The sequence below is a fragment of the Saccopteryx bilineata genome, chromosome 3 (genome assembly GCF_036850765.1).
Source record: "Saccopteryx bilineata isolate mSacBil1 chromosome 3, mSacBil1_pri_phased_curated, whole genome shotgun sequence".
NCBI lineage: Eukaryota > Metazoa > Chordata > Mammalia > Chiroptera > Emballonuridae > Saccopteryx > Saccopteryx bilineata.
In genome coordinates, this window is record NC_089492.1 from 99,976,117 (window position 1) to 100,000,645 (window position 24,529).

Here is a 24,529-nt window from a genome sequence, read left to right on the forward strand (position 1 = left end):
AAAGAGTGAATACAGGCAGAGGAGGGATTGATTTCTCCCACAGACATTACTCTGCTGGTGAGACTTCAGTTATCAGCAACAGAACATGCTTTCTGTCTCAGCTGTTACCCTCACAGACACAGGTACCACACTGGTCCGGAGAGGTAAATAGCCTTGTCCAAGTATCACAACACGTGATTAGGTGGCAGAGCTTGGACAGAACCAAGTGTCGAGTCCAAGGCCTTTGTGCTCTTCGGGACCTCATGCTTTCTGTTGCTTAGGTCTGGGGCATATTTGGTTTCCTACAGCTCTTCAATTCAAACTTAAAATGTACTTGTGAAAAGGAATTCAAAGGTGCATGTCTAAAGATATTCTGATCTCTAAAAAGCCCCACACAAGTGGGCACTGGTGGACTGCATTCAGGGAGCTAGTCAGTATTTGAACTGAAAGGTGAACTGCCTTAAATTGAAGGCATCATGTTCACATGGTCTAGGGCTGATATACTGGATCAAACAAAAACTTACCAACAAAACATTGGGATTAGCATTACTATTTTTATTCCAAGATGATGCAACAATCATAACTGCATACATGCATAACTTTGGAAAATCCAAATCAGAAACTTCTAAGATTTAAAGTCAACAAAGTAAACCAAGAGAGATTTTAAGTTTATACTCTCAAATGTGGAATAAGAAACAAAAATACTAATAATACTTTCTAATATTATTAGAGAGGAAGGAAATGGTGAGTAAGTATACATAAATCAAAAGGAAATAAAAGTTGTCATTGGGGCCTTTAATCTTCTCTTTGTGCAATTCACTTTAGCATAGCAACCTTTGTGCTATTCCCACTAGCTGAAAAATTTCTTTAGCTAAACTCAAGAGTACCCAAGAGGCTGATTAGAGCTCTTCCAAGTACATAAATTAACATTAGCAATGCTACAAAAATAAAACTCCACCCATCTACTTGTGCACACTTCCATCTTCTCAGCTATGAGTCCAAGTTAAACAGCCCACTCTTTCTCTATGACTAGAACCATAAACAGTGCCTAGATTACAGGTTTTATGATCAATTTTTCACTTGCTTCATGAATAAGTTTCTCAAAAGCAATTAAATCAAATCTATAGTTTTAATCAAATTCTCTAATCCAGAAAGAAATCTGTCTACAGTTCATCTCTCCAGTGTGACTGTGAACATTTCAGGGTAACACAGGGTTGTCTCTGTAGTAAGTCGATAAAACCCAAAACTGGGTTTTCTAACTCTAAGTGTAGGATATTTCCACTGAACCAGAGAAGATGCTCAAGAAAGAAAAGCCAGCCTTCCTCTGCACCTTGCCACAGACTAACCCCATCACCCCTGGCAATGACCCCACAGATGTGAACCTGAGAAAATGGTGGCATCTCATCAAGCCACCCTCACTAGTGAAAAATCAGAGTAAGGAGCAGATCCCACTGCTGATGGGGACAACTTCTTTATTACGGTTTTTTGTTTTTGACAGAGACAGAGAGAGTCAGAGAGAGAGAGAGAGAGAGAGAGATAGGGACACACAGACAGTAAGGGAGAGAGATGAGAAGCATCAATTTTTTTTTTCGTTGTGGCACTTTAGTTGTTCATTGATTGTTTTATCATATGTGCCTTGACCGTGGGGCTACAGCAGACCGAGTAACCCCTTGCTCAAGCCAGCAAGCCTGGGTCCAAGCTGGTGAGCTTTGCTCAAACCAGATGAGCCCACGCTCAAGCTGGAGACTTCAGGGTCTTGAACCTGGGTTCTCCGCATCCCAGTCCGATGCTGTATCCACTGCGCCACCACCTGGTCAGGCTGATGGGGACAACTTCTATATCCTGAAACTAGCCTGGACTCAGATCCACTAACTGGATATAGACTCCCTATTGCTCCAAGCAATGGGCCTACTCAGTGTAGCTACAACTCTTGGCTATTCAAAAGGGAACTGGTTATGTTGGTGTATCAGAAAGAGCACACTCAACATTCTTCACAAGTCTTGTACTTTTGGGTTCATGTTTCAGCTCTATAACTGACTTGCTTGCTTAACCCCAGTTTCCTCAACAGGAAGATGGGGGTGATAATACCTCTTCTCAGAGTCACTATAAGCACAATGTCCAGTTCAGTGCCTGGCAAATAGTCAAGGCTCAACAAAGATTGATCTACTTCCTACTGAGCTTTCTTCTCTGAATACTTGTTGTTTGTTCTCTGCATTTTGGGTCAAAATCTATTTATAAACCCCCCTGACTGGCCTAATCGAGTACCAAGGATGACCCTTCTGCTATCTAGTTTATTAAAATCATCTTTGTGCACGTGGGGGGGGGGGGCTGGTTCTGATAATGTTTAAGTTTAATATTCCAGATTTAATCTTGTTACTCCAAGTGTGATCTACAGACCAGAAGCATCAGCATTACCTGGAAGTTGGTTTGAAAGGCAGACTCTCAGGGCCCACCCTAAACTTAGTGAACCAGAATTTACAGATCCACAAGTCAGATGTTTCCATCTGTAAGTTTGAGAAACACTATTCTATAATACACATGACTATTCAATAAATGAGAGCATACTGATACTCTAGGGCAGGGGACCCCAAACTTTTTATACAGGGGGCCAGTTCACTGTCCCTCAGACCGTTGGAGGGCCCAACTATAAAAAAAACTATGAACAAATCCTTATGCACACTGCACATATCTTATTTTAAAGTAAAAAAATAAAATAGGAACAAATACACTATTTAAAATAAAGAACAAGTAAATTTAAATTAACAAACTGATCAGTATTTCAATGGGAACTATGCTCCTCTCACTGACCACGAATGAAAGAGGTGCCCCTTCCAGAAGTGCGGCGGGGGCCGGATAAATGGCCTCAGGGGGCCGCATGCGGCCCGCAGGCCGTAGTTTGGGGACCCCTGCTCTAGGGAAATCTACTGTGGCACCTTCTGCTAGTGGTGGTGCTCTGTGAATGTTTATTCAGGTAGAAAGCAACTACTAAGTATGAGTCTTACTTTGTGCCTTTTGAGTTTAAAAAACAATTCATTAAGTACACAGGCTTTAAGGCAATACTTAAGCCGCCTGTATTAATGCAATCTTTGCTATACGTAAAATACTCTGAATATAATCAGTAATATGAGCATTCTAACTATATTGCAAATTAATAAGTAACGGTTAGGAAGGATACTTTCAATGTAGTAATTTCTGGTTTCTAGGATGCAACACGTAACAGATTGATTAGTAATAAGCGACACCAGTGAATGTTCTCAACACAGAATGGCAACGTTCTAAAGCCCACACTGACTCTGTGCATGTACCTCTCCCCCGCCCCTCAGCTTTCTGAAACACTTTTTAGTTCTTTCCAGTCACACGTGAAAGTACAAATTTTAAATGCTCCTGAAAGTAAAATTACAACCCAAATTCCTAAAATGAATCACCAAATGCTGGATAGGGAGATTGGTAACTTTGTGTCTCAGGAAACAAAAACCAATCGGAGTGAGTCATCTCTGTGATCATAGATAACACAGCCACAGCGGGGCTTGGCGAAAACAAACGGCTAAGCAACCACATGTCACAATCTTGTGTTTAATGGTTTCTCACATTGAAATGCATCAGTCAGCTCTGTGAAACCAGGAAGTGGAACCCAGGTCACCGCACAAATAACAAACACACTCTCTCTAGAATTTGGTGTATTATATCCTTCTGCTCTTAGTCCATTTCAGCTTTTTGAAGATAACATAAAAATGAGGGTGCTATTTTGTCAAGTGGTAAACAGAGAGGTATAAGCCGACTATGACGACAGGTTCTGAAATATCGCCTAAGAAAATTTCAGTACTTTTTGGAGGCCTAGTTACTAAAGGCTTTGATCCAAAATGAAAAAGGTGATCACAGTTTGGCAGATGCCTTAAAAAAAATGTAACAGAGGAAGTGGTAATGGGCTCTAGAAGCAGAAAAGCCTGCTGTCGTTAGACTCAAGGCATAAACTGTATATGTGGCTCTTTCTCAGGCGCTCCAAGCATAAAAGAGAAGATGGCTGGGTAGTGAGGTCATGCTACACGGCATTGCCATCCAGATGCTCCTCCTCACGCCCACCAGGAAATACCCCAGGGTGAAGAGCCAGTGGTCCTCTTGAAGCCCTGGACAGGGGATCTATGTCAGGACCAAGCCTGCTCAGTGCTGCTCAGGTTCAAAACAAGGATAATGTGGCCCTGGCTGGTTAGCTCAGCGGTAGAGTGTTGGCCAGGCATGTGGAAGTCCTGGGTTCGATTCCCAACCAGGGTACACAGGAGAAGCACCCATCTGCTTCTCCACCCTTCCCCCTCTCCTTCTTCTCTGTCTCTCTCTTCCTCTCCTGCAGCCAAGGCTCCATTGGAGCAAAGTTGGCCCAGGTGCTGAGGATGGCTCCATGGCCTCCGCCTCTGGTGCTAGAATGGCTCCAGATGCAAAGGAACAACGGCCCAGATGGGCAGAGCATCACCCCCTGGGGGGCATGCTGGGTGGATCCTGGTGAGGCACATGAGGGAGTCTATGTCTCTGCATCCCCGCTTCTCACTTCAGAAAAATACAAAAAACAACTATAAAAACAAAACAAAAAAACAGGGATAATGCAACAGTCAGGCTCTGCTTTTCAAAAGGGGGCATCACCTATCAACACCACACACCCATTGGTAGGCAGGACTCCAGGGAAATGTTAAACGTAGATAGGAGCCCTACACCTACAGGATAAGCACCTTCCTCTGAAATACTGGAAACCAGTTAGGGGCAATGGCAATACCCTTGTCCCCTTCCTTCACTAGGCCTTTTCCAAAGTTAAAAAAAAATCGATACTTTCTAGACTAAGAACAAGTTAAAAGCCCTCATGGCCACGCCCATGATTCTGTGAAGTATACACTACCTCATGATGAAGGGAATAAAAGGCGCCATGCTGAGGGCGGAAGAGGTGCCATCCATCGGGGAAGGGTAGAGTCGTCCCAGCACCAAAAGCAAGAGAAACATGCTTGGATGGCGGTTTAGTTCTCCTATGTCACTGAAAAAAAAAATCATTGACACAAAGATTTAATTAACATCTAAGAGGTGAAGCACTATCTTCAACCATTTTTCTCTTTAAATAATTAGGTATATAAAGTGAGACTCTCTACATATGGTTAAGGGAGTTTTCCATTTTTTTCTCCATTCATTTCACATATTCCTAATGTGTAAGTGAAGAAGAACTACAGACCGAGCCGTGGATTGGGCTTTTTGATCACAACTCCCTTCTCAAAAGGAATCATTGAATAATTTGGGTTTACTGTTTTTATTTGAGCTATTGAGCTATTCCTACAGGAAAGGTACGCATTCCAGAGAATGAAATGTGCAACTTTCAACATCCAAATGTACCGTAAAAGCATGAGCAGTCACTTACTAGGGCCAGAAAAGCTTGTCTGCACAAGTTACTAATAAGCAAATGCATCATAAACAGAAGTAAAATTCATTGATGTTATTTTATTTTCCCATTCAGCCAACTATAATAGTATAAATTCATACCAAGTGCTAGAAGAATAAAAAAGTGCATATCCTAAGGTGACCATACCAAAAATTCCACCAGCAGCTACAGAACGGGATTAAAAGGACAATGGTGAACTTTTCTGTCTACTCTATTTAGACTGGGAAACCCTCTTCATGGCTTTGTGCTTACAGGGTCACTGGCCAGCTTTGCTCAGGTAGATGAGAACCATTTCTGAGTAGTTACTTAACTGCTGTAGTGTCACACTAGTCAGCTGTAACAGGCCAGCAATAAAAAGACAAATGTGCATTAAAGTCAACTCAATATGTAAACACATACATTTTTAAATATACTAGGAAGAAAATAATTCTAACAGAAGAAATCAACATGCACTGCTAAGGAGATAGCTCCTATATAACACTGAAGAAAAGAATAAATTTGATAAAACTTAATATAAAACAGGATTTTAAAAATATAACATAAAAACAGGATTTTATACACCTTTTCATGTACAAATCTACTAAAGAGACTCAGGCAACATGATGTAATAAAGAAGCACTTAAAAAAATCCATCCAAGGAAGGAGTTGATTAAAAACTGCTGCCTGAAGGAAAAATCTCAATAAAGTAATTCATAACATGATGTCACTTTGCCCCACCCCATTCTCTTCTTACCTGTCCACAGTATTGGCTACAGCTTCTAACTGTTTGAGAAGAAATGGATAGAGTTCTGGGAAACGAGAGAAAAATTCACTCCCTGTCATTCTGTGGAAAGAGGAAAAAAAAGAGAGACATTACTATTATTTATTTCCTCTGATCTAATAGTAAAGCCTCTTTATATTATTTTTTAAAGAGAGATTACTGACGTCATTTAGATATTTATTTTGTATATGATTTTATTGAATTTATTGGTGTTACACTGGTTAATTATACAGGTTTCAAGTGTACAGTTCTATAACACATCCTCTGTACACTGTACTGTGTGTTCACCCCCAGTCAAGTCTCCTTCCATCACCATTTATCCCCCTTCACCCTCTTCTACCTGCCTCTCCCCTACTTCCCTCTGGTAATTACCATACTATATTTAGCTATCTAATGAAATAACATTAAGAACAAAATCTACATCTGAAGAACTTAATAATTAGTAGAAACAACACATTTAATTTCGATTTAGGAAGTGCTCTTAATATAATACATGGAATTTTATCTCAAAATGTAAGATTATGTAAACTTACAAATATTTGACACTAAATTCTGTCAGGAAAAAATACATAATTGGTAAAAATACCAAGTTACCAACAATTAATTTGGACTATGAATGTAGTCAATACCTGGTTGACTGAGACTGCTCAACTTCATTAATAAGGGAGGGTTTAGCCTGACCAGGCGGTGACACAGTGGATAGAGCGTCAGACTGGGACGCAGAGGACGCAGGTTCGAGACCCCAAGGTTGCCGGCTTGAGTGCAGACTCACCAGCTTGAGCCCAAGGTCGCTGGCTTGAGCAAGGGGTCATTGGCTCTGCTGTAGCCCCCTGGTCAAGGCACATGTGAGAAAGCAATCAATGAACAACTAAGGAGCCACAACGAAGAACTGATGCTTCTCATCTCTCTCCCTTCCTGTCTGTCTGTCCCTATCTGTCCCTTCCATCTCTCTGTCTCTCACAAAAAAATAAAAATACAAAATAAGAAAGGGTCTAGAACAAGGTTCCTTTAAAGTCGGCACCAATGTTGCAGAGTGTTGTCCTATGCAGAGCAGCATGTTTAGCAGCCTCCCGCCACCCATTAGATGCCAGTAGTACAACACTGCCCCAGTCAAGACAATAAAAAATATCTCTGGACATCGCCAGATGTACCTGAGGGAAAGAAGTCCCTAGTTGGGACCTACTGGTCTGGAGTACGGTTATCAGAAGTACAAACTTGGTGGGTAAGGTTCTGGGGATCCAATCCCACCTAATAATTGTGAGGATCACCTTTTCCAACTTTCTAAACACTACATTTAAACTCTGACAAGATCCTGAAAAATAGTTCCTTAGACTCTACAATTGACCGAAAGAGCTCAAACTAAATACAGCATTTAGTTAAATACTCTGTCTCTGTAACAATTAAAGAACTACTCCAAAGATGTAGCATAAATATTCCCTAACCTGATTCCTCTTATCAACTCTATTATGTATGCTCCTATTAATGGAGACATAAAATATCATATTTTTTAAAAACTGCAGTATATTTTACACATAGTGAAATGCTCAAATCTCAAATGTTCCATTCAGTTTTCATAGATGCATACAATAATGTAATTCATACCTCTATGAAGACTCAGAAATTTTCCACCATCTCAGAAAGTTCCCTGTGCCCCTTCCCAATCAACTTCCAATCCTCAAAGCAACCATGATTTGATTTCTACCACCACAATTTGGCTTTGTCTATTCTAAAATTTCATATAAATGTAATAATAGATTACATAATTTCTTGTATCTGGCTTTTTTCACTTGGCATAAAATTTATGAGATACATCTGTGTCACTCGACGTCTCATTAGCTTGATTCTGTGCTTGCTAAGTAGTATTCCATTGTCCGAGTATACAAGTTTGTATATCGATTATCCTCTTGACAAATGTGGATTGTTCCCACTTTTTGGCTATCATGAATAACGTTGTTATGAACACTCCTCTATAGGTTTTTTGTGGACATATGTTTTCATTTCTCTTAGATAAATATCTGAGAATAAAACTGCAGTATATTTAATATTTTAGGAAACTGGCAGTTTTCCAAAATAATTCCTATAGCATGTTGTACTCCCAATAATAAGAAAAGTTCTACTGGCCCTATATTATTTTCCCCAATATTTGCTATTGTCTTTCTTTTTTCCATTTCAGCCATCCTAGTGGGTATGCAAGATTATCTCCCTGTGATCTTGATTTACATTTCTTTGATGATTAATGATGTTAAACATATTTCATCTGTTTTAATCATTGGTATGGCCTTTTGCAAGTATTCAAGGTTTGCCCACTTTTAAATTAAGTTGCTTGTTTCTTTTGCCATATATGCACTGCATATTTTTCTCCTAGTTTGTGGTTTGCCAATTTATTTTCTTAACGTATTTTGCTAGACAAAAGTTTCAAAATTTTGATGAAGTTCAATAATTGGATCAACTTCTTATATGATTCATGATTTCTGTAGCCAAAGAAATCTTTGCCTATCTGAACATTTCAAAGATATTCTGTTTTTATCTACAAGTCTAAAAGTTGCAGCTTTTATGTTGAGGTCTAGGATCCATCTGAAATATGATGTGAGAAAGAGGTCAATGTTATTATTTTCTTCATTTCTACATTGGTGTATCATGTTTTTAATAGGGAAATGCCATAAGAAAAGACATCAGTTGTAAATAGAAGAAATTATACTATAAAGATGAAATCCTCACCAAATTCAATGCAATTCCAATAAAAATAGTAACTCTGTGTGTGTGTATGTATGTGTGTATGTATGTGTATGTATGTGTGTGTGTGTGTATGTAACCAATCAGATTCTAAAATACATAGATGTGCAAAGGACCAAGCAAGAATAGCAAAGATAGCCTGACCAGGCAGTGGCACAGTGGATAGAGTGTCAGACTGGGACATGGAGGACCCAGGTTCAAAACCCTGAGGTCGCCGGCTTGAGCGCAGGCTCATCTGGTTTGAGCAAGGCTCACCAGCTTGAGCCCAAAGTTGCTGGCTTGAGCAAGGGGTCACTCAATCTGCTATAGCCCCCCGGTTAAGGCACATATGAGAAAGTAACCAATGAACAACTAAGGTGCCGAAAAGAATAATAAAGATAATCTTAAAGAAAAACAAAGTTGTAGGACTCCTACAATCAGGTAGCTAAAAATATTACAAAACTTCAGTAATTAGAACACTGTGGTGACAAATAGGCCAATGAAATAAAATAGAGAGCAACACATATACACATATATATATGAAAACTTAATTTATGAAAAAGCTGGTATGCTGATAATAGAACTGTGAAAATCGTTTATGTGCTATGATAACTGATTATCCACATGGACAACATAGTTGAATCCCAACCTCCCACTATAAACAAAACTAAATTCCAGTGACTTCAAGACTTAGAAGTAAAAATTAAAACCGCTAAACTCTTTAAAAGACAATAAAGAAAAAATTTATTGAACAAGATCCAAAAAGCAACTAGTAAGAAAAATTAATATAATTGACTACATATTTTTATATTTAGTTAATATATTTTTAAAGTTCTGTACACCAAAAAAAGCACAAAGAAAAATATAAAATAATATATATGCACAAAGTATTCTTTGAGGAGGAGTATAAAATACTGTGAAATAAAAGAGACTTAAAAGACTCATGAGACTAAAAAAAATACAATTTATAAGACAATTAGAAAAATTTGAATATTAAGGAATTATTAACTTTCTTAAATGTAACAATAGTATAGTGGTATTTCTTTTTAACTCTCTCAGCAATTACTAAAGTATGTACAGTAAAAATAACATGATGTGTGAGACTATTTTTTTTCGAACGGCAAGAAAAAGATAAATAAGATAGGCAAAATACGTATTGATACCTGTTGAAGGTTAGTGTTGGGTATATAGGACTTAGTTACACTAGTCTCTTTACTATTAAAAGTTAAACATTTTTTCATACTAAAAATAATTTTAAAAATTAAAAATAAGGTCCTGACCTGTGGTGGCGCTATGAATAAAGCACCGACCTAGAACGCTCAGGTCGCCGGTTTAAAACCCTGGGCTTTCCTGGTTAGGGCACATATGGGAGTTGATGCTTTCTGATCCTCCCCCCTTCTCTCTCTCCTCTAAAATAAATAAATCTTTATAAAAATAAGTTTTTTACTTGATAAGCCACAAATGGGAGAAATTTTGTATTGCATCTGAGAATTACATAATTAGTATTCAGAATATATAATAAACTCCAGTGAATAAGTACAAGATAAACAACTCAATATATAAGTGAATACCAAAATACAGTTCAAGGAAGATAAACATTAGTGGCCAACAGACATAAGAAAAGATGTTCAACTACACCAAAAGACCATTTATATTTTCCAAATTGGCAAAGATTAAAAAAATATGACAGTACCAAGTATTGGAATTCTCAGACATCATTGATAGGTATGAAAATTACTACAGCAATTTAAAAAAATAACTTGACATTTTCTTGAAAGCCACAGATGTTTTAATCCAGTGACTCAAATGCTATTTCTAGGTAAATGGTCTCATAAACTCTTGGACATGGGCACCAGAAGGCTTGTGTAAGCATATGCGTAGCAGTCATATGTCCATCAACAGCAGAGTGAATAAACTGTGGTATACTCACACAACAAATAATGTATAGTAGTAGATCTGAATGAACTAGAGACACATGAAACAACACAGATGAATCTCAGGAACATAATGTTAAGTGAAAAAAGCAAGTTATAAGAATTAGAGAAGAGGAATCTCCATACTGTTTTCCACAGTGGCTGCACCAGTCTGCATTCCCACCAGCAGTGCAGGAGGGTCCCCTTTTCTCCACATCCTCGCCAGCACTTATTCTGTGTTGTGTTGTTGATAAGCGCCATTCTGACTGGTGTAAGGTGATATCTCATTGTGGTTTTAATTTGCATTTCTCTAATGATTAGTGATGTTGAGCATTTTTTCATATGCCTATTGGCCATCTGTATGTCCTCTTTGGAGAAGTGTCTATTCATCTCTTTTGCCCATTTTTGGATTGGGTTGTTTGTCTTCCTAGTGTTGAGTTTTACAAGTTCTTTATAAATTTTGGTTATTAACCCCTTATCAGACGTATTGTCAAATATGTTCTCCCATTGTGTAGTTTGTCTTTTTATTCTGTTCTTGTTGTCTTTAGCTGTGCAAAAGCTTTTTAGTTTGATATAGTCCCATTTGTTTATCCTGTCTTTTATTTCACTTCCCCGTGGAGATAAATCAGCAAATATATTGCTCCGAGTGATGTCGGAGAGCTTACTGCCTATGTTTTCTTCTAAGATGCTTATGGTTTCACGGCCCTGCACTGCTGGTGGGAATGCAGACTGGTGCAGCCACTGTGGAAAACAGTATGGAGATTCCTCAAAAAACTGAAAATCGAACCGCCTTTTGACCCAGCTATCCCACTTTTAGGAATATACCCCAAGGACACCATAGAACGGCTTGAAAAGGAGAAATGCACCCGCATGTTTGTGGCAGCATTGTTCACAATAGCGAAGATCTGGAAACAGCCCAAGTGTCCGTCAGAGGACGAGTGGATTAAAAAACTTTGGTACATATATACTATGGAATACTACTCAGCCATAAGAAATGATGACATCGGATCATTTACAATAACATGGATGGACCTTGATAACATTATACGGAGTGAAATAAGTAAATCAGAAAAAAAACTGAGATGAATCCATACATAGAAGGGACATAAAAACGAGACTCAGAGACATGAACAAGAATGTGATGGCAACAGGGGTGGGGGGGTTGGGGGAGGGGGGAGGGGGTGAAGAAGGAGAGAGGGGTTAGGGGAGGGGAGGGGCACAAAAAAAAAAAAAAAAAAAAAAAAAGAATTAGAGAAGAATACATGCAATGCAATCCTATGCAAAGCTTACAACAAAGCACCACGAAATCAAATATTGCTAAGGGAAACAAATTTAAGTGATTAAAAAAAAGGAATGAATAAAAACAAAATTGACCAAAGTAATACTTCTCTCCGAGGGGACAGAAAGAAAATAGGATTAGGGCGGAACATATAAAGGGCTTCAAAAGTAATGTTCCATTTCTTAAGCTAGGTGGTAGATCCAGAAATGTCTGTTACACAGTTACTCTTTAAATCTTACACAAACCTTATAAATTTTCTTTTGTCTCTATTTCATTGTCAGTAAAATAAATTTTTTTAAAAAGTCCTTACTCCAGTCCAAATTATAGATCAATTGAACATTTATTGAATATTTTATATAAAATGTGCTCATTTCCTCTTTTTTACTTATTAGGTAAATTTACGGAGATTATAAATGCAAATGTTGAAATAAATAGTAGACCCCTCTCTCTCACCCAGTGCTCCTCCTTTTCATAGATAACTATGCAAAAGTATCTTAGCTTTCTTTTTTAAAAAAATTCAGTGCATATAAGTCCATACTTTTAAGTATGGCTTCCTCCACCCTCACAAATATGCATATTATATATACTGTTGTGCACATTTATTATTTTTAATCTAAATTATATCTGCAAAGTCATTCATTATTAGGCACACTAATCTATTTCTTTCCATCTAATGGCTGCAGAGTAATCCACTGTATGGTTGAATATAATTGATTTAATCCCTAATGACAGGCTTCTTGGTTGTTACCCATCTCTTGCTGTTACAAATTAGGACATATGTAAATCTCCCTATCAATAAATTATAAACTTGGGTTTTGCAGGGTCAGTGTTTTTCACAGGGAGAAGGCAAAACAATTCAACTACAGGCTATGGTTGTATTCTTTACCACCTCCAAGCAAAACTGTTTAAGAATATCTGTTTTCATTTTCGTAAAGTCACTTAAAGGTAAAACTGTGAGTTCAGTACTGGGATTCCTGAATGTATTCCCCCCTACAGAATCTTTACATCTACACAACAAAGCCTGGTAGACATGTCTTCTTGACGAATCAGTTATTAATTTCCACGGTAGTTTGTCATTCCTTTGTGTCCTGATAGGTCCAGGTAGAATCAGAAAGACAAGTATTCTCACTTAAATAGATCATAAGATTACATTACCATCATCTAGAAATTGTCTTGATAAATAACTGGCTTTGCTGACCACAATAGTGCCAGAGAATAGGGCTATGGAGCTACCATTCTGAAATTAAAATCCTGTTTTTAATGAATTAAAGCTGACAGTCCCAAACAACAGATTGCCTTATTCAGTTACCTTTGCAAACATTCACCAACTAGTCTATCTTAGAAGCTATACAAAGAAGGTACATTACTTAAACAGTTGCTGAACATTTTAACTAATTGTTTTGTATTTAATAGCTTGGTGGGTTTTGGTCACACCTTTTAAAAAACATTTTGTTAAAATTATTGTGTCCCTGATTTATGATGTAAGACTTTGAAGCATCAATTGTGCATCTTTCAGGGTTTTAGTAAAACTAAAATTATTTTCTAAGGCATTGTCCCGTAGGGGGCTGGGTGGATCCTGGTCTGGGAGCATACAGAAAGAAGTCTGTCTGTCTGCCTCTCCTCCTTTCACTAAATTAAAAAATATATATATTTTTAATTTATATGTGTTCAGGTACTCTGAACACACAGGAAGTACCTTTCTAATCTAGCATTGTCAGGCTCCACAATATTGTTAAGAATATGTTGACCCAACTTTGGCTTCAGCTCACCTAAAAGGCCAAGGTTGAAATTTACTGCAAACACATAGGAAGTTTGACTCCATGTATTTGCCAGGCAGCACCATCTCAACTCTGCATCAGCCAAGGGCTACTAAAGACTTGGCTAAATATTTATGGAGTGTCGCCTGAGCATTAACAATTCCTGTGTACTATAAAAACAGAGCCTCAAGAGGCAAAGCATAGGAGGATGTCAGAATTATCTAAAGGGATTATTCAAACTTCACTCACACCTGATTCTCAACTACAGCAAAAGGTCTACAGCATGTTAAATCCAGAACTTAAGACTGCTAATATATTAACTCCAGCCCTCGGTTAACAAATGACTACATTTTATGGTTAAACGAGTGAAAAATCACCACTTACAATAGTTCCTCTATATGGAGGCATTCATAGGTTTTAGTTTGTAATCTGGCCTTACTTTAAAAGGCTAAGATCACAGAACCATTTAGTCCATATTTGAATCTCCTTCCTCTGAACTTTGGAACATTTAAGTTTTATCTCTCACTTGCTACTTAATAAAAACTGTAGTGTAATCTTATTTTTCTCAAGAAAGTAGCAAATATGTATTTTTACATACCTATATACTTTATGCTGAGTACTGTGCTGGGTTCTATGGGAGATACTAACAATATGTGATAGTCACTGCTCTTACAACTTAAAATCTAGTTAGGAAGACAAGGCATATACATTGAATATAACTGTACTGCTCACAAAAATTAAGGGATCTTTTATAGCTCCATATTCATTTTAAATGAATTGCTTTAATAATGTAAAGCAAACCAGTGTAAGGGTCAAATGAAAAATGCTTACAATAAGAGTACAGACTTAGAAAAGATATCACTGGGGCTGAAGAGGTTAGGGAAAGTTTTGTGTGAAACATGGAAACCAAGATGAGTCTTGAAAAACTGGTAAGAGGGGATTAAAAGGAGAGAAGACAGCATGAAGGAGGTGGGTAGGTATAGGAACCAAGTGGGCAGATAAGTTGGCTGGATGAAAAGAGAACTTCATGAAAGAGAAGGTAGAAAAGAGAGGATAGCATATAATCATTTAGAAATTTAAATACCAGCTAAGCAGATTCACCTGTTTTACAGGCATCAAAAGTTTCTGAACAGAAGAGAGACGTGACAAGAGCAGATAGCCTAGGAGTAGACACATAATGAGCCGATGGACATTTACTAAATGTGTCCCTTCTAACTGAGCATAAATATATTTAGGGAAGGGGCCGTACCTATACTTCTTTGCATCTCTCTTGGTACACAGCACATTATGTAAATGTTAGCTGACTGGTAAATATTTTGGCAATGAATAAATAAAAAATATTAGCCAGAAAAGGGGGGGGGGAATATATATATCAGGTCTACTGGAAAGTTCTGTCCGTTTCTATCACAAGTTTTGACACATAAGCACATGTTTATTTGGCGCATGTGTGCTTCTCTATTTTTATCACTTAATGTATACATACTGATGTAGCAAATTAACTAAAACAAAGTTGATTCACGTTAGTCGTATGTATGAAGTGATAGTATACCCATGGCTACTGATAAAGTTCATTTACACCACTATAATTTTTACAAATTTCAACAAGGAAGAAATGCTACAGAAGCATGTAGAAATTTATTGAAATTGTTTGGTGAAGGTACAGTTTCTGTTAGGACATGCAGAAGATGGTTCGAAAAATTTGAAACAGGTGATTTTGACCTTTCTGATAAGCCACGTTCTGGGCGACCATCTTTGATCGATGATGATATTGTTAAGACCATGTTGGAGCAGGATCCTTTTCTGACAACATCGGAGATTGCAGAAAGGCTTAATTCAGATCAGCAAACCATTTCAGACCATATTCGGAAGATAGGACTGGTGTGGAAATATTCAAGATGGGTGCTACATGAATTAAGTCAAAAGAATTTGGATGATCAAGTCATCACATGCACATCTCTGCTTGCTCGGAACAAAATCGAGCCCTTCTTGAACCGGATGATAACTGGGGATGAAAAGTGGATTACCTATGAAAACATCTTAAGGAAAAGGGCATATTGTAAACCTGGAAAACCTAGCCCTTCCACCTCTAAACCAAATTTGACTCTGAATAAGAGAATGTTGTGTATATGGTGGGACATTCGAGGACCAATACATTATGAGCTTTTAAACCGAACGAAAAGCTCAATTCGGAGAAGTATTGTCAGCAACTGGATAATTTAAAGACAGCAGTCCAAGAAAAGAGGCTGCTGATGTTCAATAGGAAGAACATCATACTGCATCATGATAATGCCAGGCCATATGCTGCTTTGAGGTCTCATCAAAAAATTGCAGAACTAGGCTGGGAAATTCTGTCGTATCCACCATATTCCCCGGACTTAGCACCCTCCGACTATCACTTGTTTTTCTCCTTACAAAATTTTTTGAAGGGCAAAAAATTCAAAAATGAAGAAAATATCAAACAAACACTGGTTCAATTTTTTGCATCAAAAGATAAAACATTTTTCAAAAATGAGATATACAAATTGCCCTCACGCTGGCAAGAAATCATTAATAATAATGGTAATTATATTATTTAATAAAGTTTATTGTATTTTGTTTTACTCCAAAAACAGACAGAACTTTCCGGTAGACCACAAATACAATGAACATCAAACCTACGCCTTATGCCTTTTTTCTTCTCTCAATGATTGGTACCCACTCAACTGACACCAAACTACCCCCCAACTTCCCAAGTCTGAAACGCCCCACACATACAGTCAACAGGCAAATCTTGCTGCTTCTGCCTCTGGAGTACCTGTTGAATCCCCTCCTCTCTCTCTCTCTCCCCCCGTTGCTGCCGCCCCAAGGCTAACTGCTATCACAACTTGCCCAGATACTGTGTCAGCCTCTCACCTGATCTCTTTGCCCACATCTTCCCACCTCTCTACTCTCTGGTGACAAGAAATCTTTCTGAAATACAAATCTAACCATGTGATATTATGAGATTTATGGCTCCCTACTGCTTCTTGAATAAAATCTAAACTCCTTAGCCTGATTTACGGAGTTCTGCTTAAGTTGACTCACGAGTTCTGCTTAAGTTGACTCACGTGGTCCAGCCATTTTTTTTTTTTTTTTTGCCTCACCCCTTACAACCTAGCCATGTAGAATTTTTATTTTTATTTTTGTGGGAGTGGAGCTGGGTGGGAGAAGATCTATCAATATTCAATACTTTTCTAGTCCCCAGATCTTGGCAAACATTGCTTGTACTTTCTGCTATGAAAAACTTTTCTTCCTTATCCTAGACTAACTCCAAAGAATCCTTCAATTTTGGGTTTTGGCCAACTTCTTCAGGGATATCTTCCCTGATGTCACAAATATGGGTTTGGTACCTGTCATTGGTGTCATTGGTGATAACCTATAATCACCCCATCATAGTACTTGAAGCTATACATGGAATTTCCTATTTACATTTTTATTTCTCCCACCAGATTATACATTCTGCACAGGTAGAGACTATATCTATCTTAATTTTCCACATTATCTCTGGTACTAAGTAGGATGTCAGTTCACAGGTGATGCCTAATAAATAGCTGCAGATTGAATGAAGCAAACAAAAGGACAGAATCTTTGACACAGTCAAAAAGAAAAGGAATTATGACTTAAAATGGTAACAAAGCCATACTTTCTTAAAGTGCCTCACTTGCTATATCTAAGGACATTCAGAATCACATCTGAGTTAATAAATTGAATATCCTGCCAGGGCTTGAAATTTTCTTAAATACTAACATAGAAAGCTTGTTTCACTGGTTTGCAAATAGTTCAATTCTAGCTCACCCAAATAAGCAAACAAGCCGATAAGTTACCTCCACAAATATAGCAAGCCCTGGGGGTAAATTCTCTACTGACAGGTATTTCAAACCTGTTTATCTATGTGGCTAAAAACTGGCCCAGCAACTTTATGAAAACAAGAGAAGGGGTAGCCAAAAGGAAAAACTGAACCTCTTATAAGTTCAAGCTGCTAGGAAGACAAAAGGAGACCACCAAAAATTGTGAATGGGATAAAGCAGACAGCCAGGTAAAAACAAACAAGCCAGAATAGAGGGTGAGAGTCGAGCAGCTTTAACCTGGGACTGTCAGACTACATGAAAGCTGAGTTATTCTCTGTCCCATCAGGTAAGATTATGCAGGCATAACTGATGAGAGACTCTTGGGGGGAACACAGAAGCTCCTTGAGAAACACTAACTTGTCAAGCACCAGTAATAAAGTCCCAGGAGCACAGAATGGCTATGAACTCCAACGAGCACTCTTCTGCCTCACCTGCTCAGTGGTGGACTTCCCCTGAACGAAGCAAGCAGGCATGAGAGGTTTACTGAATGAATGAAAATGCCTGCCTGGCAACATTTTGTTTTAATATATATATATATACACATACTTGTCAAGGAAAAATTTGATAATAAAAAAAAAACTGCAAAAAAGTGTAAAAACTACTACACATACACCATCTCAAAAGAGCTGCCAGTCTGTTTTGATGTCTATTTATACCTTTCTCATTATATATTATTCTTCAATTTGCTTTTTATACTTAATATACCAAGAATAATGTTCCGTATCGACCTGCACCCATTTTAATGCAGTCAGTGTGGCATACTCTCTCTGCGCTCCTGTCTGAACATACATCTGGGACCTGACCCAGAACGTCTGGCCTCCATTGTGGCTAAGCCACGTGTGGACGGCAGTCTCCACTCCAGCCACGCTCAGACTGTCCCTTTGCCTGCACATTTCATGTCTAGTCTTGGTAATGCCGAGAGCCTAGCTTTGAGTGCTACTGAGCTTTCGCCATTTTGATAGTATCTGAATCCAGCCTGCCACCTAACACATCTGAATCTAACTCAGCTTAGAAAAACCTTCACGTGAATCAAGCTTCTGCTTCTCTTAGAGAGACCCTGTCCTCAGATCTGCCATAAATATAAAAAATGGAAACATCAGAAGCACTTTTTTCTGAGATGAACAGACAGAAGTGTCCTGATGAAAACTAGCAACAAGAAGAAGGATTTGGTGTAACGTGTTAAAAATAAAAAATAAGTCTGACAGGTATTGGCACAGTAGATAGAACATCAGCCTGGGACACTGAAGACCCAGGTTCGAAACCCCGAGGTCACCAGCTTGAGCACAGGCTCATCGGCTTGAGCACAGGGTCATCTGCTTGAGTGCAGGATCATTAACATGATCCCAAGGTCACAGGCTTGAACTTAGCGGTCTCTGGCTTGAAGCCCAAAGTTGTTGGCTTGAGCCCAATGTCACTGGCTTGAGCAAGGGGTCACTGGCTCGGCTGCAGACACTCTCCCACTCCCCCGTCAAGGCACATATAAGAAGCAATCAATGAACAATTAAAGTGCCGCAATTACAAGTTGATGCTTCTCATCTCTCTCCCTTTCTGTCTGTCTCTCTCTCTCACTAAAAATGAATGATTGAATGAATGAATGAATGAATGAATGAATGAGGTATCTCTATCCCCAATTCCAACATACACATCCCCTATTATTCTCAACCATCTCAGGAATGGGTATCAACAGAATAATGCACAAAGCTATAAAAAGAGAAAGTGAGCAAAGGCAAGCAAAAACATTCAGGAGTATGGAGCTGCAGAGTAGACAGTGAGGAGCTGCATAGCTTGTGCCTGTTTTTATATAAAAATTTAAAAAAGAATTTATTTACAGATCATGGAGCAAATACCATAAACCTGGTCATTAGATGAAAATAAATGCTTAAGGTAACGGCCTGGGAGTTTTCAGACAGGATTCCAATAGGAACCCAATAAACTATGAGGACCTAGCTACTCCCCAGATTCTGGCCAATCAAACCACCCCAGGGGAGAGAAGTCAGCTAAAAGCCAATGTCTCCTTGCCACAGTGATTGCTGATAAAAACAGCAAGCTCATCTTAAGAAAAATAGTACCCCCAAATGGAAACAAACTTACAAAGAAGATATAACACACACACACACACACACACTTCAAAGGGTGATCAAATGCAAATTAATAAAATAGAAAAGAACTAAAAACAAAGAAATCTGGGTTGTGAATTCCACCAGGAGGTTCATCTCTGTCCCTGTTCCTAGAATCCTCTCCCTCAACTCTGACTGGGGCTGACACCAGCATCCCTAGAGTAAAAAGCAATCAGTGATAGGACGAAAGATGCCAGAGGTCCCAGAGTCAGAATCTCAAACTCAACTCGCACCTGTAATCACTGCAATGGTCTCACCAGAAAGTCCTGTAACCGAACATCAGCAAACCATGTAGGAAGTGAAAGGAAAGGCATCCTCCTCAGAGCCTCTGCTCTATGTGCACCGACTCTGACCAGGTCTCCTGCAGTCCCATTTCCCTTCCTATCCTCTGTAAATAGCCAGGAAATTCTCAAACTTGTTGAATGCTTTTCTAATCCCTCTCTTAGGAACTACTTTACAGGTGGAGAATCTCCCAAATCACTCAATTAGCCATCACTATACTATACCCAGAGAGGAAGGTGAAAGGTCTTGGCTCCGGAAGTGCACTGCCGTCCCACTTGTAAAATCACTGGCACGGGGATGGGCCTGGAAATAATACATTACTACTTGTCACAGAACCAGTTTCAATAAACATCTCTTGAATTCCTCATGTGCTCAAGGTCCCACTCAGGCAGCTTCTATGGATATTTTTATACCATAATTCTTTTCTTAGAAAATCCAATCATTTATAAATTCTCAGAATCAGTCTATCTCCAACAGTTAATTCAATGATCACTTTTGAATTAATAATCAATCTAAGCAGTTTGTGGTGGACTGTTTCCAAAGACAGCCACGATTCCTACTACCCTCCCTACGTGTACAGTACATGCCTCAGTAGGTAGGCCCCATTTCCTGTCCCCTTAACTCTAATCTAGCCTTGTGACTTCTTTGACCAACTTAAAAGACCATAGAAGTGATTTTGTGCCAATTCAGCCTTAGGCTTCAAGAGGCACAGTAGCTCTATACTCACTGTCTTGAAGATGTGACAATGCTGCTAAAGATGGGTTCCACAGCTCCCAGTCATTTCTGACCCCCAGTAAACGTTCCAGACATGTGAGTGTGAGACCATCTTGGTCATTCCAACCCCAGCTAATGTATCAGATAAATAAATGTAGCTACCTGAGTGATTCCAGATGATACCACATAATGAAGAACCACCCAGATGAACACAGTCAACCCACAGAATTGTGAGTTGGGGTGCTTGTTATGAAGCAATAGGTAATGAAACAGAATAGTCAAGGCACTGAGTTAAGAGTCTATGGAAAAGGTAATACTATTTAATTAAAAGGGATTCTGATAGCAAGGAATACTGTTTAACTATATTTATTCTCCTCCAGTTCTGGGGCCAGATATCTGAAATCAGAGTCAATGGTACAAAATCAAAGTGTCAGCAGGGCACCTCCAGAGGCCCTTGGGGAGAATCTGATCCTCACCTATTCTAGCTTCTGATGGCTGCTGGCATTCCTTGGCTTGTAGCCACATCACTCCAGCCTCTGCCTCTTGGTTGCACTGCTTTCTCCTCTTTTGTCTTACAAATCTTCTCATACCCCACTTGTATCAATGATTGCATAATGGCCCACCCAAGTACTCCAAGATAACTACCCCATCACAATATCCTTAATTTAGTCATATCTACAAAGACCTCTTTTCCTTATGAGGAGCCTTCTAGGTTCCAGAGACCTGATGCATTTGAGGGGTCATTATTCTGCCCACCACAACTGCTAAAACATAACAGTTCAGGCACTAGGGGGCACGAATGAACTTGTAACTGGTTTATTCCATGGAAGTTGGTTTCCAAACCTTTAAAGCAACAGACCACTTTTCCCCCAATATAATCCCAATATTTCAAATATAAAAACAAAAGAAAAGCAGAACTGTTCTGGCTGAAACAGGGCTGAGGTGAGTAGCCATCAGTTTGGCTTCCCTCTTATCCTTAGCAAGCACAGGCCCTGATACACCTTGTGAGCTCTAGAGGTAACAAGAGTCTGAAGGCTTTGGAAGATAATGTGAAACTCAGTGTCTTCACTCCCCACCTCCTTACCTCCTATTATTCCCATCTTTTTAACCTCTCTAGTTAAATCAGTACACTCCATCATCATTGCCCACTGTTCCCTACAATGGTGATTTTTACCTTTTTTATAACATTAAGAGTTACTGTTGTTTTATTACATGTTTCAAGTCTGTGTCCTCTTGCTACTAAATTAACTCCTTGAGAATAAAAACGGCCTTGTTTCTGCTCTAACCCCAGCACCTAAAATGGTGCTAGCACGTAGGAGACACTCTGTAAATATTTGCTGCCTTCTTATGTCTTCTTAGAGCTTCCTCCACAAATCTCACCATAGTTAAGGACTGGCTGTCTTCCTTTCAACCACTGGGGTCCTTTCCCCATCAGCCGACTCTAAAGATAGGTATAGGATTAAAGAAACTCTTATTTGGGCTTGGCTAGGTAGCTCAGTTGGTTAGAGCATCATCCTGATACACCAAGGTTGTGGGTTCAATCCCTGGTTGGGCAATAGAAGAATAAACCAATGAATGCATAGATGAGTGGAACAACAAATTAATGTTTCTCTCTCTCTCTTCCTTTCTCTCTCAGAAAATAAATAATAAAACAAAGAAACTCTTATTTGAAAATTCTAAAGCATAGCATATAAACATGAAAACCCTAGTCAAGCAAATGCATTAACATGCAAAGAGCTCAAATAGTAATAAACATGCTTCACCCAAAATGCTAGAAATCGCCTGGAAACTTCTCATTTATTTAAAAATTAATAGACTAATTTAGCATAAGATTCAATATTCAAAATAAGCTTTTTGGTTTTTATTCTGGTAATAACATTTTAAAATTATTTATTTATTTATTCATTTTAGAGAGGGCAGGGGGAGGCAGGAGCAGGAAGCTCCCATATGTGTCTTGACCAGGCAAGCCGGGGGTTTTGAAGCAGCAATCTCAGCATTCCAGGTCAACACTTCATCCACTGTGCCACCACAGGTCAGGCCTATCCCAGTAATAACTTTTGTTCAATTAACTCTTTCAAGACCCTACTTTAACCTTAATAAGCATTTTCATTACGGCTAATATTAATTTGCCAATTCATATTATTAAAGTGAGGGAAAGGTCCCAACATAGTCCCAGACTTCAAAGAACATATTAGAACTAGGACTCTCATAGAAGGTCTAGTAATCATTGAATTTTACAGATGAGGAAACTGATGCCCAGAGGAATTGAGTGAGTCCCCCAAGATCAAAATACAGGTTGGGGAAAATGTAGGACTAGAACCCAACTCTCTTGTTTCCCAATTTAGCCACTAGAGTTGTCAGGGTTTCTACTGTACAGGTAATCTAACCATCCTTGTGCTAGGCATCTGCTTGACAGGCAGAAGACACTGTGGCTCAGACCAGCCAGTTTTCAAAGAAGTTCATGTCGTCATGGTTGAGTCCGTTACCAATCCTGCCACCACTGTCTATCAGCCTAGTCAGGTTAGATTATAGTCCCCAACCTGAGATGCCATTTCCATACACTGAGCCAGGCCTCCCACTAACTTTAAAGGGAGTGGAGGAGCAGGAAAACTGCCAGCTAAACTAATCTTTAAAAATCTATCCATCTGCTCTTAAAAAGTATTTTCGGAAATCACTGGACCACAGATAGTCCATTTGGCCTCATAAGTATCAAGTTTCTCCTGTATTCAAATTGAGAGAATATTACTAACAGGTTACAGTACCCCTAACTGCCCCGCACACTACCTCAAAAAACAAAAACAAAAAGCCTCAAACTCCCATACAAATCAAATGAGAAAAGACACTATGTGTACTTGTTCTTATTCAGACTCAATACTTCCTTTTCCCCGGTTTTTTAAGTCTGTGAAAACTCAGGCCAAGGCTTATTTACAAGGGAAAAACAAAAAACAAGCAGCCACCAGGCAAATGTTACACTCCCAATTAATACACAATGTTGTGCATAACTAGGTATGATGTGATGTCCAGTGTACATTTTCCCAAATTCACAGCAGGAAGAAATGAAATAAGACTTAGAACACAAAGTGCAATATTCTTCTGATGCAGAAGTATGGACAAGAGTCTGCTTAGAGCACGTCCATCCAGCCTGAAGGATTTAGTCTTCTCTCCGAACAATTGCCTGGAAGTACTCAAAAAAATGGGATAATTTTCAACAGACTGGCTGGATCTCCAGACGGAGAGGAAAAGCTAGCGTTTGGCAGAGTTGTGAAAGGAACATTTTAGACATCTTAGCCATTTGTTTTTTGGGGGAGCCAGAAAATTAATCTGGAATAAATATAACTCATTATTGTTATTATTATTAAAACCCCTAACCTCTGGCTCCTGGGGCTGGCAACAGGAAGCATGGTGGTTTCTGTAGCAATGCAAATGAAATTTATTAAATGAGACATTCCAAGATTAGGGCCTGTGTTTGGTGTTCTCACGAATGCCTATTTTTTTAGAAAGTACTCTGAAGTTTGTAGGCTGCCACTCTTTTGCAGACCCTGGACAGCCAGCCATCTGCTTAGCCCTGAGAGCAGCCTGTACATTGAGATCACACAGAGGCAGACTCTCCACCCGGCTGGGACCCATTCCTTCCATGCGATTTCCCCCCCAACAGCCCGGCCCAAATCTTTCAAAGGCTGAGGCTGTGTGTGCTACCTCAACTGCATCTCCTAGACAGCTAGCTAGCAGAGGGGCCAGCC

At 39.0% G+C, this 24,529-nt stretch overlaps 1 protein-coding gene across 2 annotated transcripts in view; it reads right to left on the bottom strand.

The window, feature by feature from the left end:
• THADA (THADA armadillo repeat containing) overlaps positions 1-24,529 on the bottom strand; it is a 360,995-nt gene that overhangs the window by 186,395 nt on the left and 150,071 nt on the right. For both annotated transcript variants that reach the window (XM_066267026.1, XM_066267025.1), the window contains exons 27-28: positions 6,123-6,212; positions 4,862-4,993 (exon numbers count right to left, since the gene is read on the bottom strand). In XM_066267026.1, coding sequence (XP_066123123.1) covers positions 4,862-4,993; positions 6,123-6,212 — 222 coding nt within the window. The remainder of the gene's footprint in view (positions 1-4,861; positions 4,994-6,122; positions 6,213-24,529) is intronic.